Genomic DNA, 16,083 nt, shown 5'->3' on the forward strand with positions numbered 1-16,083 from the left:
CCCCCCTTCACTTCGCAAAAGAAGTATTCAACTCCTTCAATTCTGTTGACACATGCCTCGGTTAGGCTCGAGATTCTGATAAGGGGCGTCGCTATATTGCTGCCTTGGACAACGCCCGTTGTCAGAATAAGTGGGATGAGATTCCCGAACTCATTCGCAAAGTGACCAAGCATGCACCTCAAAAGACTTGTAATAGCCTCTCTTACTCTATCGAGTGTCATTGGCAATATACAAAGAAGCTAACCGAGGTGCGATAGGCCTGTTAGAGGTAGCCTCCGCTGAATACCAGATCGCCGTACACTCCCCGCAACGGCCATCTTCTGCTCAATCTTCCTCCGCTTCCTCGTCCTCGGCTTTGCCAGAACTTATTCCCCACCTTTTGTCTACCGTCGAAAGGGCAGATGGCCCTCCACAAGATATTTTTCAAGCTCAAGTTTGCCTAGGATGGGTACACTGGACACTCAATGAACCGGGTTTGGCAGTAGCTCGTCTCCCGGACGACTTCGATGAGACAGTTCATAAGCTCACGAGCACTGGAGAGGAACTTTCGCCATGGACTAAAGTATGCATTGCCAAGGCATGCTATCTCAAAGGTACCTATCTTAAGTTTTGGGCATTTTTCCATTTTCTAACGGGGTTAGGTGCCGGACAACACAAAGTATCCGGGTCCGCCGACGCGCTGGACATACTGCAGTCGCTTACTTCATGGTTGAGTAGTCACAATGAGCTGTCCTCAGATAGCTCCCAATTTTTACACTGGTCCGAGCAACTCGCATCTGAAAGCGCACTGGTCGCTAGCATGGAGGCTCTCAAGACTATTCCCGTGGCTGATGAAGCCCTGGTGAAGACCGCGTTGAGACTTCTTCGGCTATGGTCTGCTCACCCACATGTTAAACAAGGAGCTTTGCCTCATGTCGACGGCTTCGACGTATGTACACCAAAGTATTTAACATGGAAGTCATACTACGACCTCTTGTCAGCCACCTTACAACACGATTTAGCTTACGTGCCGCCGGCAAGCGGACCAGAACGCCAGCAGCTTGCTGCTGAAATACGGCGCGTGGAGTCGATGTACGAGAGTAGTCTTCTCCGTGAAACGAAATTCCCCACGGCATATGCCGGAAGCACACAGATTGAGGACTGGGTGGAGCAAGTAATCACGAACTGGGAAATACTCTGCGGGCCTCAATGGACTGACGAAGACCTTGGAGAAGGAGGCCAAAATGCAGTAGGCAGGAATGTCCTTGATGTAAGTGTTTTGTGAAACCCATTAGTTGGTTGCGCTAACGTCCTACACCAGATCCTGTATCGTGCAGCTACCAAAACATACCATTCTCATTTGATACTCCGGCGCTTGTTTCACGTTCACTCATCATTGGCAGATTTTGACCTCGCTCTAAAGGCTCTTGATTCGTATATCGAGATTGTCGTAGGCGCGAAAGAAAGAGCAGAAAAGTCGGCACAGTATGGAGAATTGGAAAATGATGGCACTTTATTGCGAACCCTCTCCGAAGGGGTCACTATGCTGTGTTGTTTCGGCTCAGCAAAAGAAGCCGAGAAAGCCAGGGAGTTGACGACTCTCATGAAAAAGTTCATAAACAAACATGTCCAAGAAATTGAGGGCGACGACGAGGAGCAAGTAAAGCTTCTGATCTCGTCTGATACAAGCTCAACTCGCTCTCAGGCAGTATCTCCCACTGACATTGCTGCGGCTTATAGAGGTGTTGGTATAGGTCTTGCGGCCTGGGCTAACTGGACACCGGTGAATGAAGAACGTGACAATATACGGTCCGAGGCCATTGATAATCTAGAAAAGAGTACTGCACCAGAACTAGAAGACGAGACCAACTATTCATCTCTATATACGCTTGCTCTACTTCTCGCAGAAGATCGAGATCTGGATAGTGCGATCGATTGCGTCAAGACAGCGTTGACAGCGAAGACAAACCCAGGCACCGTTCAGGGGTATTTTACACGGGAGCGAGACCTTGTCCCACTATGGCATCTGCTTGCCCTTTTACTAAGCGCAAAGCATGATTTTGATATTGCTGAGCGCTCTTGCGAGGCTGCATTCGAGCAGTTCCCCGCCGCGGTCACGTCTCTAGCCCACCACGAGAGAAGGCCACAAAAGCAACAGCAGGCCATCCAAGACCAGGCGAATGGCGCTGGGTTACAGCGTACCTTGATCGAGGAACTTCGAGGCCGTGAGAAAGAACGTATAATCGAGACGCGTATGACTCAGTTGGCGTTTGTTGAACTCCTGGAGGGCCCAGAAGCTGCTGTTAATCACAGCGAACAACTACTGGGACTATTTGCAACTCTATTCGGCAACTTGGCCCTTGAAGCTGACGATAAGAAAAATTCCCAGACAGACAACCTCAGGCCCCCATCGAGCTCCGCTCATACTGTGAAAAGTCTCCGCGGCAGTATATTTGGGAGGCATAAGGGACCGCGCGCACCAGACCGGCGAGCGCAATCCGGATCCGACTTCAAGACAGATGAAAATAATCCTTCGCTAGTACCGAATGAGTCGGACCAGGCGCCAACCATTCAGGTCACGCACGAGGATAAACACGTTGGCCACGAGAACCCCCAAGACTCGCGGAAACTGCGGAAACGCAGTAGTACCCTTAAAAAGGGTGACAATGCACCTGACCCAAACCATAAAAGTCACATAAATGGCCATGGGTCTGTCACAAACGGGGTGGGAAGTGTAGAGCAACCGAATGGGGGAGAGGATCAATCCCCAGATATGGTTGCGGCGGCAATGTCTGCCAACAAGGAACAAAGTGGAAAGCAGCCCCTGCGACCTGTTGCTCATAACATGAGCCATACGCAGCAGCCACCCCCCATAGGCCACGCGAAGCAGCCGCCTGAACAGGATGTTCGTCTGCCAACATCATATGGGTTTGATTCTCCGACTAAAGCGGTGACTAAGTTCCCGCTTGCCCAGGCCCAAAAGCATGCCCTCTGTATCCTCGTCAAAATATGGCTCCTCGTTGCTGGGCTGTATCGGCGAGCAGCGTTGTTTGACGATGCGTTTGAAGCGTGTGAGGAAGCTGCCAAGCATGTTTCGCGAGTCGAAGCCCTTTGCGCAACGCAAGACTCCTCTGCTAGGTCATTCAGAGAGCGTGGCTGGGGTGTTCCGAAGAGTGCCGACGAACTTTGGGCCGACCTCCTCGCTGAACAGGCCTTCTTGTCGAATGCTCAGTCACACCCTCACAAAGCAATGGACAAGTTCGAACAAGCATTAATGCGCGATCCTGATCATCCCAAAGCCACCATTGGCCTGGCAAACCTTCTCCTTGATATTTGGGATCAGAAGATGCCACTGCTGCCACCAGAGCCTGAGATTGAGCTTGATATGTCGATGCTAACGTTAGCGTCGCCCGAGAAGCAAAATTCAGCAGCGAGAAAAGCCGACAACAAGGCTACAAATGGACAATCATCCGCTGAAACACCGGACTCCCAGCACAATCAAGTGCCACATGCTATCCAGAACGTGGAACCTAAACTTCTCAATCGCATCGCCGCTCGTGACCGAGCTTACGGTCTGCTTTCGGCCCTGACCAAACGCGGCAGTTCTTGGGACAATTCTGAAGCTTGGTATACACTCTCCAGAGCGTACGAAGCCGAGGGAAATACTAAGAAATTGAAGGAGGTGTTGTGGTGGTGCGTTGAGCTCGAGGACCGACGGCCAATCCGGCACTGGTCTAACCTCGGTTCTGGTGTATATGTTCTATAAATAGCGAGGGATTACTTTCTTGTATTTAACCTTGTTGAAAGAGCAGTTCTTTCATCTTGCACTTAATAAGATACCTCCCTGTTATAGATTTGTGAATAGATACTATTTTTATAGATACGAGGGAAATTTCGGACGGAACAACTTTGATGGAATCAAACGACCAATAGGACAACTTTATTTACACATCACCCAACAATGGTCTTACAGTTGGGGTCAATCAGAACCAAGTTAAAGCTCAAGGAAGGCTGCTCCTCATCTAATTACGGGGAGCCGCCACAGGGTCCCAAGCGGAGTACTTCGGCTTGACGCTGTGAGGCATTAGTGGCCATTGCTTCAAGCAGGTTGTCTTTCTTTCTTTTTCTTTCTTTCCCCAACGGACACAAAAGGTGACAACTTACGTATTGTAGGTCTTGAAAGCAGCACGGGAGAGCGTGAGCATAGGCCGATGCTCAGACAACTCCCAAGTGCGCACACCAGTCTGCATGATCTTGTCCGCGGTAGGAGGCTGGTCGACCATGTAGGAGATCCAGGCGTGCCTGTTGGAGAGATTTAGAAACATGCCCTACAGCTGGCGGGAAACAGTATAATCAAATGGGATCCTCACCAGCCGGGCTCAATCTGTGAAGGGTCATATTCCTTCTCCTTGTAGTCGACCCATCGTGTCCGGACTGCATCCCCAGTTAATACTAGTCCAAAAAAGAATGCCATCTATCAGTACTCACGAGGGAGCTCCTCCTCAATGTTCTCAAAAAACTTATTGCCGTAGCGGTCGACGCCAATCAAGGTACCGGCTTTGGTATCACCTGGAGTCGCAATTGCGTCAGTAACCGGCCAACACCGGTCAATTGAGGGCAAACTATACCGATGTACTATCCACGCGAAGACCCGCTATGTAAGCATTCATCCAAACATAATTGACCGTCTCTCTTCGCCCGTCAAAATGTCTCGGGAGTTGCGTACCTGCATCTGGTGACCATAGTCCTGTGGAGAGATGAAAATTAGCTCTCGAATCCCCACGCAAACAAACCCGAATCGGCGACAAACCTTGATACCAATCCTCCTCAGGTTCCGCAGCGTCCGAAGAATAGTCGACATCTTGGGCGAAGTACAGCAGTAAGCTCGTCGTCCGTCTGCAATGCTAATCGAAGTGAAGCGGTTGGTTGTTCCGTTTGATCGATTGGAGTCGAGGACCCGCTCAATGCGGTCTAGTGCGGTGAGGGGTTTGCAACGTTTGCACCCAATGCCCGTGATCGACGTCGGCGGACAGTTTACTTTCTCCAATTGACGCTCGGCCTGTGAATTGCTGCTTTTTTTTCTCTTGTTGCAGGCGGCTACGGAAGGAGTAAAAAGATGTTCGGTCGTGTCGGGGGTCAGACTTTCCGGTGTGTCGTGCGCAGGCCGATCGGGCGGAGGAGACTTTGTGAGCGCAAATTCTCGGCCTATACAACGAGCACCAGTCCCAGCGCGAATGCGTCCTCTACAGCTTCACCTTTAGGAAGTATCACTTCGGAACTTGATCGGATTGCTCCCTGCTTTGAGGTTCCGGCTTCACGGATCACAATCTTGGACTCTCCTGCTAGCTTCTATAGCACCCTCAAGGTAAGTCTACATGTGATATAACCAAACGGAGATAGTCCGGGACTAATGCGGAGGATTGCAGAGCAAGATACGAAAAGCCCGGAAGCGCGTCTACCTCTCTACGTTGTATATCGGAAAATCAGAGCACGAGCTCATTGAGACTGTGAACCAGGCGCTACATAACAATCCCGATCTCAAGGTATCCATTCTGACGGACGCCTTACGAGGAACTCGCGAGACGCCGAATCCCTCATGCGCTTCGCTTCTGGCCTCGCTGGTCGCTGAACATGGCTCGGATAGGGTGGAAATCCGCATGTTCCATACCCCAAATCTCACGGGATTGAGAAAGAAATGGATCCCCAAGAGGATCAACGAGGGTTGGGGGCTTCAGCACATGAAGCTGTATGGCATTGACGACGAGATTATACTCTCCGGGTATGGTATTTCTATTTGTAAAATCTGTCTTTCAGACTATCAGCTAATGGTAGATTTGCAGAGCGAACCTTTCGAATGATTATTTCACGAATCGTGTGGATCGATATCATGTTTTTAAGTCTAAAGAACTGGCCGATTATTATGGCCGTATCCACCACGCAGTATGCAGTCTGAGCTTCCAAATTCTACCGGATCCGCACAACACTGCTGGGTATCTTATGGACTGGCCAACATCCAACGGCACGGTATCTCCGTTGGAAGACCCCGAGAACTTCACCTCCTACGCCTCTACAGTCTTGGGCCCTCTTATTCAACCGACTCAAACAAAACCCGCACTTGAACAGAAATCCTCGGACGGAACATATGTCTATCCCGTTGCACAATTCACCCCACTACTAAAACCCGATGCCTCTACGGAGTTCCCCGCAGTTACCACAATTCTTCGTATGCTATCAACATCCTCCGCATTCTCCGGTGCCCGCTGGTTGTTCACCGCCGGCTATTTCAACATCCACCCTGTCCTCTCTTCTCTGCTGATCGCAAGCACATCAACTTCTCATACCGAATCCACGACACGTGGTACCGTGCTCACAGCTTCTCCCTGGGCCAATGGCTTCTACGGTTCCCCCGGTATTTCCGGCATGCTTCCCGCCGCTTACACCCATCTCTCTGCACGCTTCCTTGACCGTGTAGCTGAGGCACAGAGAACGAATTCCATCCAGCTGAAAGAATGGCGACGCGGAACAGTCGGGGAACCAGGTGGCTGGACTTACCATGCTAAGGGTCTATGGATCACGCTACCCAGGGAAGAACATCCCAGTCTCACATTCGTGGGGAGCAGCAACTATACCAAGCGTAGCTATAGCCTTGATCTAGAGGCTGGCGCGCTAGTCGTTACCGGCGATCAGGATTTGAAGCGGAGGCTTGGTGCAGAGAGCGAATGGTTACAGAAGGAGTCTCAAGCGATCTCGCGAGATGACTTGAGAAGAACCGAGCGCCGTGTTAGTTGGAACGTGCGTTTGGCGATGTGGATCGTCGAGAAGGTCGGCGGTGCCTTGTAAGGCTGTATCAACCTTAGCAGGGATCGACTTTTTACGAGGGAAGTATTCTATGGTATTGATAGAATTCTTATACCCATGTACTTATATTTATATGTAACATGTACAGAGTGTTGTATAGATTAGAACGAGGGAATCTGCGACGGAACATATTTATAGAAAGATTCGCCCCTTCAAAACCAGTACTTTCCGAAAGAAATGAACCACTTACAGGAATCTGAATGGTAGTAACAAGATATATTATGAAAATAGCTAAACCAGACCAACGCCATCTAATTAAGTATAGATATGATAGAAACAAGCAAAAATAATTCTAGTAATACAAATTAGTGAAAGAATGCTTCCCCCCAAAACCCCCCACAGATCTAATGACAAAGGAAAAGATATTATAATCTAAAAAAAGAAAGAGTATGCAAAGACCAAAACGGTAGCGATAGTAGCAGCCGAATACTCGAACTCGAACCAAACAGCCTGACCACCGAACGCGATGCGCTTACTCTCTTCCGTGGGATGAGCAACACCAGTCTTCTGATCGCGCACAAGGAGATCCTCACGATCTGGCATGATCGGGGGATTGATCGCATAGGCGATCGGCGTCCACATGGAGCTGCAGATGAAGAAGAAAGCGAAAGGCGGCCAGAAGGCATGCGTGATGAGGCAGACGATGACGTCTCTGGCGCCGTTTTCGATGGCGAAGCAGCGGTATGAGGAGACGATAACTGCGATCAAAGTGACATAAACGAAGGCGAGATGGAAGAACACCATGTAGTTCAGCAACATAACGCGCAGGCGCACGAACATGTTCTTCGTGAGTTTGGGGTCGCGCTCGTTGAGTGCTGAGGCGAGGGATCCGGTTGGTTTGAAGGCTTGGGTTTGACCTCCGAGCCATTTGGGGAGGATGAATGAGCGGACCATGCAGACGGCGATGTAGGGGGCCATCCAGAGCTGGAATCGGGAGTTTCTTTGGCCTGTGTGGTAGCCTGCTGGTGAGAACAGTGTGGCTTCGCAGAGTCGGTTGATGATGGTTGAGGCGAAACAGGCCCAGATGAGCCAGTGGAGTTGGTCATCATTTGCGTACGCGACGAGGGGCTTACCCCATAAAAGGATAATGGGAATGGTAAAGAGAGACGCAGTGAGAAGGAGAGTAAACAAGTTGAGGATTGCGTAGATGAATCCGGAGAAGCGTTGAGCGAAGGTCAGATGCTGGATATTCTTACCCCAGAGGCAGAAGTTCAGCTTGGCAGCTGTATCCACGGTCCCAATTGCCCATCGGGTACGTTGCTTGAGATGTCCACCGTAGTCTTCGGGTACTGACCCAAACTGAAGCGGTTCGTGGATGTATACTGTTTTCCAGCCTTTGCCGAGCATAAGAGTTGACGTTGCGACATCTTCAGTGAGGGTCCCCAGAGGGAAGTTTCCGATATCTGCAAGAGCTTCCCGGCGAACGATATAGCCGGATCCGGTACACCAGGCCACACCAAGGGCATCTTTAATCGGCTCAATGATGTGTACAAAGAAGTCCAGACTCTGCCCGAGGGGATCGGAGGCCGGTGTGTTGTAGAAGAGCTGAGGAGGACACGCGAGGGCTACCTTGGCATCCACAAGAAGATGGGGAAGGACAGCACGCAACCATTCTCGCTCAGGGATCTGAGTGATGTCAGTTGGTCAGGAGTTAAAGGCCAAGCAAGATCATTGAGGTTACTAACCATATCAGCGTCTAGCGCGGCCATCAACTCATTTGCTCCTCCAGGCAGATATTGCACTTGCTCGAGGCCATAGTTGAGGTTGCCGGCCTTGAAGTGGTGTGGCTTGCCAGGAATCTTTTCTCGTGCCATGTAGAAGATGTTGGGATACATTGTAGCAAGCTCCTTCACAGCAGCTGCCAGGCTTGCAGATTTCGCGTCGTCCAGCACGATAACCCTGAATTTATCCTGTGGATAGTCTTGATCACACGCACCACGGACGGTATCAAGAATAACAACATCGTCTTCTCCGCAACAGGTGACGAAGACATCCACAGTGGGGACTTTATCTCCAGTCAACCTAAGCTTAGGTCTGCTTCTTTTCTTCCATGCCATCACGGTCCAAAGGTTATGGATCATAGAGGGTATAGCCACGGCCATCTCAACGGCAACAAAGATCCAGGCTCCGCCATAGTAGATGTCAACCGACCTTTGTGCCATAACGATACAGTAGATACGCAGACCAAGATAAAAGAAGTACACGGCCGTGTTGATGATGGTAAAGAGCGGAGCGAGGGTGAAGACCCATCGCCTCCACCCGGTCGAGATATCGACATCATCTCGATTATGAAGAACAGCTATGTTCGAAGAGCCAGTGGGACTAGAAGGGCTCTCGTCAACTTGGGCTTCCTTACACTAGACATTGGCCAAGTACAGTCCGTTAGATCTAGCATGATCACCCATGAAAGGATTGGAAGACAATAGTTACCAAGGATGGTGAAGAGTCTTTTGCAGTATCAGAACTCTCGAAAGACAGATGCTTTGGGCGGATTGGTATCATGCCTTTGGCATATTCTTCCTGGCATTCGAAGCTGTTGGTGTTGTGTTCTGTTTCATAGATGTTCAAGGCAGCTATTTTCTCTTGATCTTGCTGACCCTCGTGCTGGTCAACCATCTTGAGATTGGCCTTCAGTTATAGCCTTCACTGGGAAAGTATAATCGATTAGGCTATGCTCTCAAGGTCAGGACCGTTGCAAGCAGGTTGCCAGAGAATTTTATACATCGTGCATGGCTTCCTAATAGCCGAACAATATTTATGTGCCGCAAAGGTCGCTTAGGCAAATACCTACATTATCGGTAAGTCAATGGCGATAGAGAAACCTAAACTTGCATGATACATGTTCATCAATGTGATGTATTGACTCAATGCTGCAAGGAACCGTCACACCCGTGCCTTCCAAGGGTCGAGGTAGATGTGCGGCATCATATCGTGTATACCTGATTAGGGTTTGCGATCGATACGTCCCCTGCATGAGGGCAAACTATAAGATCTCGGAAAATCAAACTTAGCAACCCAGGATGATCAACTACTTTTATCGACGGGAGGGCCTCAAAACTATTGAAGTCTTTTCGTTAGTTCAGCCCACTCAGGGTATCTGATATCAGAAAGAAGGGCTTAGCTGAGCTTGAATAAGGTTGCATCTTGGCTCCCTTCCCTAAGAATAGCCCTAGCTCAGATCCGGATCACTACGACCCGAACCAACAACAAAATGTAAAAGTCTCAAGTAACGCCCCGGAGATTCTTTCGTAAAAATTTTGAATCAAATCAAGGCAACATGGCTCTTCCGTTGCTCGTCAATGCTGGCCTGCTGGCCCTCCCAATTGCGGGCTCTATTGGAACTCTTCTGGGCATTGACGCCCACCGTCAAGCAACAGGACAGCGACCTCTATTCACCAGTGAAATTGGTAATGATGGAAGTATCTCTCGCAATGGTGTTACCAACACACGATACTGTGATTTGTTTAATCCCATTTCACCGAAGTCAGAGGGTCAACTTTACACATGTAAGTTCGAGGGCTGCCGGCAGTATATCGGGCATATGTTGACTTGGGGGCATAGTGAACCCCAACCAGTGGGGCGTGACAGACAAAACAGAAGGAGGATTATGTATGAACGTAAGTACTTCTACTCCGATACTTCAGTGACCCTGAGCATTGTCATACTAATCATGGATGTCTGATCAAGATCACCACCATTGCCAATGGCTCCTACGCGACTATGTCAACAGCACCAGAGTTTTCTGTGACATGGAAATTCGATCAGGAAACCAAGGACCAGACAGTGCATGCATTCCCTAACGTCCAGGTCGACAATATTCTTCCTGCTTCACTTGCGGACATCCACCATCTGAACCTCGACATGCATTGGACATATGGAATAGGCAACAAAACTGTGAACAAAACGGATGACGCAGAGCTCAAGGACGTCAATACCAACGTCGCTCTTGATATGTTCTTTGACGACGACATCAAGACCGCGAAGAACGTTTCCCTGGCGAAGTACGAAATGATGATCTGGTTTGCGGGTTATGGTGAGGCCAAACCATTTGGGTATGAAGATGGGATTGTAAAAACTAAAGACCTAAATGGCACGACATTGTGAGTGACTGCTATCCCATTACTGGACGCCTCAACTTATACTGACATTTTATCCAGCCAACTTTATACTGGTCAGAACGATCTTAAACAGGAGGTCCTGACGTGGTACGCAGCAAATACGACGGAGAAGTTCGACGGTGATATTCTCCCTCTCATCACTGACCTGTATACCCTCGACAAAGGTGTCAAGTTATCCAACACTGACTATCTGGGAGTTCTGAGTTTGGGTACGGAAGCGTTCTCATCGCACTCTAACGTTACATTCTGGATGCCAAGATTATCCATTGATATTCAGGGCCCTACGGCGCGCACCACTACGGCGAAGGCTTGATAATTTGAAAGACATAGATTGTTTGTGTGTTAGATGTTACTACGTTTGTAAAGTTACAGAGAGCAACAAGTTCGGTATTAATCTAATTATTCTCATTTATATGGGCTGAAAGAAACACGCTCTAGACCAAGGACTTGGCCAATATCATAATCATTCAACGGAGTCTGGATACTGTTTGCTTACTGCATATGCCAAATGCCCCTCCATCTCTTCTCGGACGTTGAATCTGACCGATAATAACAATATATCCACTCGCCTGCATATCGCTTGGGGTTCTCTGGACTAGTGGGGCTGAACTCGTTCTATAAGACAAGTCTCAGTGAAAATTACCATAAAGAGATATCATCTACATATGTGAGATGAGCTGAAAACTATGCTCTCAGGGGCTTGTACCTATACATGTACATCGCAAAAACCTAAAATGCCCGGAATATACAACCGAGAGCCAGGAATTCTATCCCACGTTCAGAATGCGCGTCATAGGACATCAGTAAACTCAGCCCTGGATTTATCAAGCACGGGATGGTAGCGCTATGGAATCTAAAAAGAAGGATTCCCGATAGGACCCAGTGTTATCCCACTAACCATGAGTGATCGGCAAGGCACCTGATGGTTAGCTGTAAGGGATGCTTGCGGGGCGATCAATTATTTGCCTTCCTAAGACATGTAGCCTTATCTCGAGATTTCACATGCGGAGCCTCTGTCCATGTTGTCACCGATAGTTGGCGACTTGGCTCCTTCCGAGTGGCACGTCAAGACCACATCCCGTAGCTGGTTTGGGTTCAGCGGTTTCGATACATACTCGTCCAGTTCTGCTCTGGGACGATCATCATCTATGGTATCAGCTGTGATCGCGATTATTGAGGCGCGCTTGATATTGTGGGTTCTCTCGTAATTGCGGATCTCAGAAACTGCTTCGAGCCCGTCCATTACCGGCATTTGAATATCCATTATGATCACGTCGAACTGTCGGTTTTGGTATGCTTGGAGCGCTTGAAGACCGTTTGTAACAACTGTGATATCATTGGTGCACTTCTCAAGTGCTTTCGCTGCCACTAGTCGGCAGATATCGTTGTCTTCTGCTATGAGGACGGACAAAGGCATAATTTGGCTAGGTTCAAGATGTCTAGGACGATCCTGCAGAGCGCTAAGTAGGGAGCTCAGAACACTTTCGGAAGAACAAGGGGAGGTGATGTATGATACGATACCCAGGTCAAAGGCTGACCTTATGGAGATCTTCAAGGAATCGGATGGTGTGGGATCGAACAATACAAGGGGTGTCGAGCCGAAGTGTCCATGAGCCCGTAGAGCGCAGGCCATTTCAAGAGACTCCACTATAAGGGCATCCGGAAGATGATTTTGGTCCCGTAGCTCCTGGATTTGGATATCATGCTGGTTGAATACACGCACTTGGATCCCCAACCCGGTTATGATTTTGCATATCGGGTCGCTCTTCTGACCATTGGCTGTGATGTAGAAGATAACAAGATCTCTGTGAGATTTCTTCTGTTCAGTGGTGGTAGCACACGGGCTTTCAAGCTTCAACGGGCAGGTAAATGAAAAAATGCTGCCTTTGCCTACAGTAGACCGAACCCAGATGTCACCACCCATCAGACTGACGAGCTTTCTGGATATAGCCAGACCAAGCCCTGTGCCACCAAATTGTTTCATTACAGAATCATCTGCCTGTTGAAATCTGTCGAAAATGAGCTCCAGCTTATTTGGTGGAATCCCGACCCCGGTATCCGCAACAGAGAACTCAAGGACGCATTGGTTTTTGGCACACGCCTGCTGCTGGGCAGTCTTTACGGAAAGTTCAATTCTCCCATTGTTGGTGAATTTGACTGCGTTTCCGACCAGGTTGAAGAGAATCTGGCAAAGGCGGTTTGGGTCTCCAATAGCGTGTTGGGGCACATGACTGCCCACTTCATAGGTAAGGTCAGTCATCTTCTTGCTCGCCTCAACTGCAAGCGGCTTTAGTGTGCTCAGCACTGTTGAGCCAAGATTGAATGGAATACTCTCGATCACCATACGACTGGCTTCTATGCGTGATAAGTCAAGAACATTGTTAATATTTGCCAAAAGACTTTTACCCAAGCTATGAACTAGGTTAAAAGCGTCGTGGGCGACTGCTGGAAGACAACCCGCCTCAAGTCCTAGCTGAGCCATACCGATGATACCATGAATCGGGGTGCGGATCTCGTGGCTCATGGTAGCGAGAAGTTCCGACTTGCTATGGTATGCTTCCTCGACAGTTTCCCTGGCAGATATACAATGTTCCAATCGTTTCTCCACGATCGAAGTCATGTGGCGAATGCTGTTTTTGAGCTTGATTATCTCGTCGAACGTGCGGACGCTGATATGTTTTTCGAACCCATGCGACGACGCAACACTTGGTGGCTTCGGAAAGTAATGAGCCTCGGTTATAGGGTCTCCTTTGGATGCATCGATAGCTTCTGCGTCTATCTGCCGTCCGGGTATTTGTTCGACCTCCGTCCCGCTGCGGAATGGTTCGTATAGATCTAAACTCCTAGGTAGCCCCGCCAAGTCCTTATCGAACTTGCATGAGGTGTTGGCTGTATCGTCCCTCCATTCCGTCACTGGGTATTCTTTCGGTGGAACTTCCTGGACATATTCATTCGGGACGTCACATATGGCTATCTGGATGCCATTCGGAGTATCAGCTGAAACCTTCCTACTTTGCACCAGGGGCTGAGTCTGTCTGTTAGTCCATTTACTTAGTCCCTTTACCCTTCCCAAGGCATACTGCTCTATGGATACCTTATCTCTATAAGCAAGCAAACTGGAGCCGAGATACTCACATCTGAGAACTTGTTCCTAGCGAACGCTGTTATTTTTTCCCTCGCTTGACACAACTCCTCAACGACAAGGTCGTCAGCCCTCTTATAAGCCTCCAACCTACTTCTTACAGACAAACAGTCTGCTTCCACCCATGCTAGAGCTTTCTCTGTATTTACAGATTGAGTCACTGCATCAAGGATTGTGGAAAGAACGTCTCGCGGGATTAGAATACTATCCCCCTCTTGACTTAGCGCGTCATGAATATACGACACAACCGCATCGAGAGAGACTTTTCTGGACATATTAAATGCAGCATCCACTCTTCTATCTGATGCGTCGCTGTCTCTGCCGGAATTGTATTATCAAAGGGCAGTGTCCGGTGTGCCGCACCTGGCACAGTGGAGACCTTTGTTCCAGCGCTCACTAGTTTTGTAACGCTGGAAGAGTCAGCCAATAATCTTGAGCTAAACTGGTGTGATAGATGCTATCTAGACAACTCACCCCTGGCTATACACCGAACTGTTTTATTGATCCTTAAAAAACCCGGTCTTGGGGTGAAGTCTGCTAGTTTGTGCGGGACATTCTGGCTCTTGAAACAATGCAGAGCATCAAAAGCCTCTTCACCAATTAACCCCGTGAGATTTCGAGGTTGAATCTCAATGATAAAATTGAAGTGATAGGTATGTTACTCTGTCAGACATCAATTCAGGTAAAGAAATTGGGGGCAGGGAGGGGGGAAACAGGGAAACCCAAAAGGCCCCTTCTAGAGGTGCCAAAGATTTCCAGTGCCGGATGCAACTCTAAACAGAATACTAAAATAGTACAGCCTGTGCGCCATGACATCACAACAGACTTCTAGGCCCTTTTCTCGGGGTTCGAGGAAGTAGAATTCCTTAGCTTCCATTTGATTTGCGCCTCGCCCCGGAAAGGCGTCCTAGGCCATAGTGAATATTACGGCACTAGAGATGCATAAAGATGCGCAGGTGACCCAATTCATCCTTACTAGAAGCTTCAGGAAGAAAGACCCGCCTATAATAGAGAGTCTTAAAACAATTAGCGAGGAGGATGGCCCGTCAACAAGCACCGCGTGGCTTTCTTTACCTGCCCTGACATCATTGTCGATCCACCAAGCTGAGGAAGGACGCTTAGAGATAGTGGCCTTAGCCGAATCTCAAGAATGTTACTCCGAAGTCAGCGTTGATTAGTGGTCAAGGTCTTCTCGCTACCAGAAATTACGTCTATCATCTCGCCGCGTTCACTACCACGGATCGCCCCGTTCTTATTACTGCATGGATCAGCATCCACCATGTCGGGATTTGGGCTTTAATTAGTCGGGGTGGTTGGAGGTAGTTTTTCTTACCATTGCAATGAAAGAGGAAAGAGAAAACAAGGTGAAGAGAATGCAGAATTCTCGACACCGTGCTTTCTCTTCCTTACTTTGGCAATGATCGCCCCACGTCCATTTCGCTGATCCAGTGCGCATAAAACATCTTTCTACTAATGCATTATGTTCTTGAGCATACTCTATATATTGGGCTCAAAACTTCGGTATAATCCTACTCCAAATTTCCTCTTTCGAAATCCTTTAGACTCAGAAAAGAGTACACTGAGGGAGCTGATCGGCGCGAGCGTTATAGCAGTAGACCCCACTTGTATATCCCCGATGCCAAAAGCCTTCAAATAACGTACAGAGATGAGACATGGGGTCAGCTTCTCAAACAACAGAAATAATCTTGGACAATGCTACCCAATACTAAAATGATTCCAACCATCGATCACCAACCGGATAATAGGGTATCAAACATCATGTGCCACCACACCAACCGACTTCAAGATGGAACAACCATCACCAACCCTCAGTCCAAGACTCAAAAGTCCTCTGCACCCAGAAACCTGATCGGAAGTTAAATCCGATCAAATCCACCAGCCAATATGATAGGCCCATCGCACTCTGGTACCTCTCGACTAGTATCTGTGTGGGTCTCCCTGTTTCGGACATGGAGCTCCATTGGC

General features: G+C 48.8%; 6 protein-coding genes across 6 annotated transcripts; 3 read left to right on the plus strand and 3 right to left on the minus strand.

Moving 5' to 3' along the window:
* Positions 1-65: 65 nt before the first annotated feature.
* F9C07_6260 (putative filamentation protein) lies at positions 66-3,892 on the plus strand (the record flags this gene model as incomplete). Its single annotated transcript, XM_041292875.2, has 4 exons — positions 66-189; positions 258-1,249; positions 1,301-3,730; positions 3,860-3,892. Coding segments are annotated over 4 exons (3,579 nt in total), but the record flags the coding sequence as incomplete, so codon positions are not given.
* A 109-nt stretch (positions 3,893-4,001) lies between these two features.
* Positions 4,002-4,840, minus strand: F9C07_6259 (putative NADH-ubiquinone oxidoreductase subunit B17.2; the record flags this gene model as incomplete). The annotated part of the gene is made up of 7 exons (XM_071511445.1): positions 4,002-4,053; positions 4,144-4,281; positions 4,350-4,413; positions 4,468-4,548; positions 4,608-4,614; positions 4,706-4,726; positions 4,790-4,840. 7 exons carry the CDS (start codon positions 4,838-4,840, stop codon positions 4,002-4,004), a joined length of 414 nt encoding a protein of 137 aa, XP_071364409.1.
* A 122-nt stretch (positions 4,841-4,962) lies between these two features.
* On the plus strand, positions 4,963-7,039 carry F9C07_2284841 (CDP-diacylglycerol-glycerol-3-phosphate 3-phosphatidyltransferase). Its single transcript, XM_041292876.2, has 3 exons — positions 4,963-5,344; positions 5,406-5,758; positions 5,820-7,039. The coding sequence occupies exons 1-3, from the start codon at positions 5,096-5,098 to the stop codon at positions 6,817-6,819; spliced, it is 1,602 nt and encodes a 533-aa protein (XP_041147640.2). The 5' UTR covers positions 4,963-5,095; the 3' UTR covers positions 6,820-7,039.
* Positions 7,040-7,209: 170 nt separating this feature from the next.
* F9C07_6257 (nucleotide-diphospho-sugar transferase) lies at positions 7,210-9,453 on the minus strand (the record flags this gene model as incomplete). The annotated part of the gene is made up of 3 exons (XM_041292888.1): positions 7,210-8,463; positions 8,523-9,194; positions 9,268-9,453. The coding sequence occupies 3 exons, from the start codon at positions 9,451-9,453 to the stop codon at positions 7,210-7,212; spliced, it is 2,112 nt and encodes a 703-aa protein (XP_041147641.1).
* A 645-nt stretch (positions 9,454-10,098) lies between these two features.
* F9C07_6256 (concanavalin A-like lectin/glucanase domain-containing protein) lies at positions 10,099-11,268 on the plus strand (the record flags this gene model as incomplete). The annotated part of the gene is made up of 4 exons (XM_041292877.2): positions 10,099-10,343; positions 10,399-10,454; positions 10,525-10,937; positions 10,995-11,268. Exons 1-4 carry the CDS (start codon positions 10,115-10,117, stop codon positions 11,266-11,268), a joined length of 972 nt encoding a protein of 323 aa, XP_041147642.1. The 5' UTR covers positions 10,099-10,114.
* Positions 11,269-11,940: 672 nt separating this feature from the next.
* Positions 11,941-15,596, minus strand: F9C07_2258970 (signal transduction histidine kinase; the record flags this gene model as incomplete). The annotated part of the gene is made up of 2 exons (XM_071510140.1): positions 14,091-15,596; positions 11,941-13,986 (listed from the first exon to the last, which is right to left on the minus strand). The coding sequence occupies exons 1-2, from the start codon at positions 14,370-14,372 to the stop codon at positions 11,941-11,943; spliced, it is 2,328 nt and encodes a 775-aa protein (XP_071364410.1). The 5' UTR covers positions 14,373-15,596.
* Between the last annotated feature and the right edge of the window lie 487 nt (positions 15,597-16,083).

Source organism: Aspergillus flavus, chromosome 5, assembly GCF_009017415.1.
Source record: "Aspergillus flavus chromosome 5, complete sequence".
Lineage (NCBI taxonomy): Eukaryota > Fungi > Ascomycota > Eurotiomycetes > Eurotiales > Aspergillaceae > Aspergillus > Aspergillus flavus.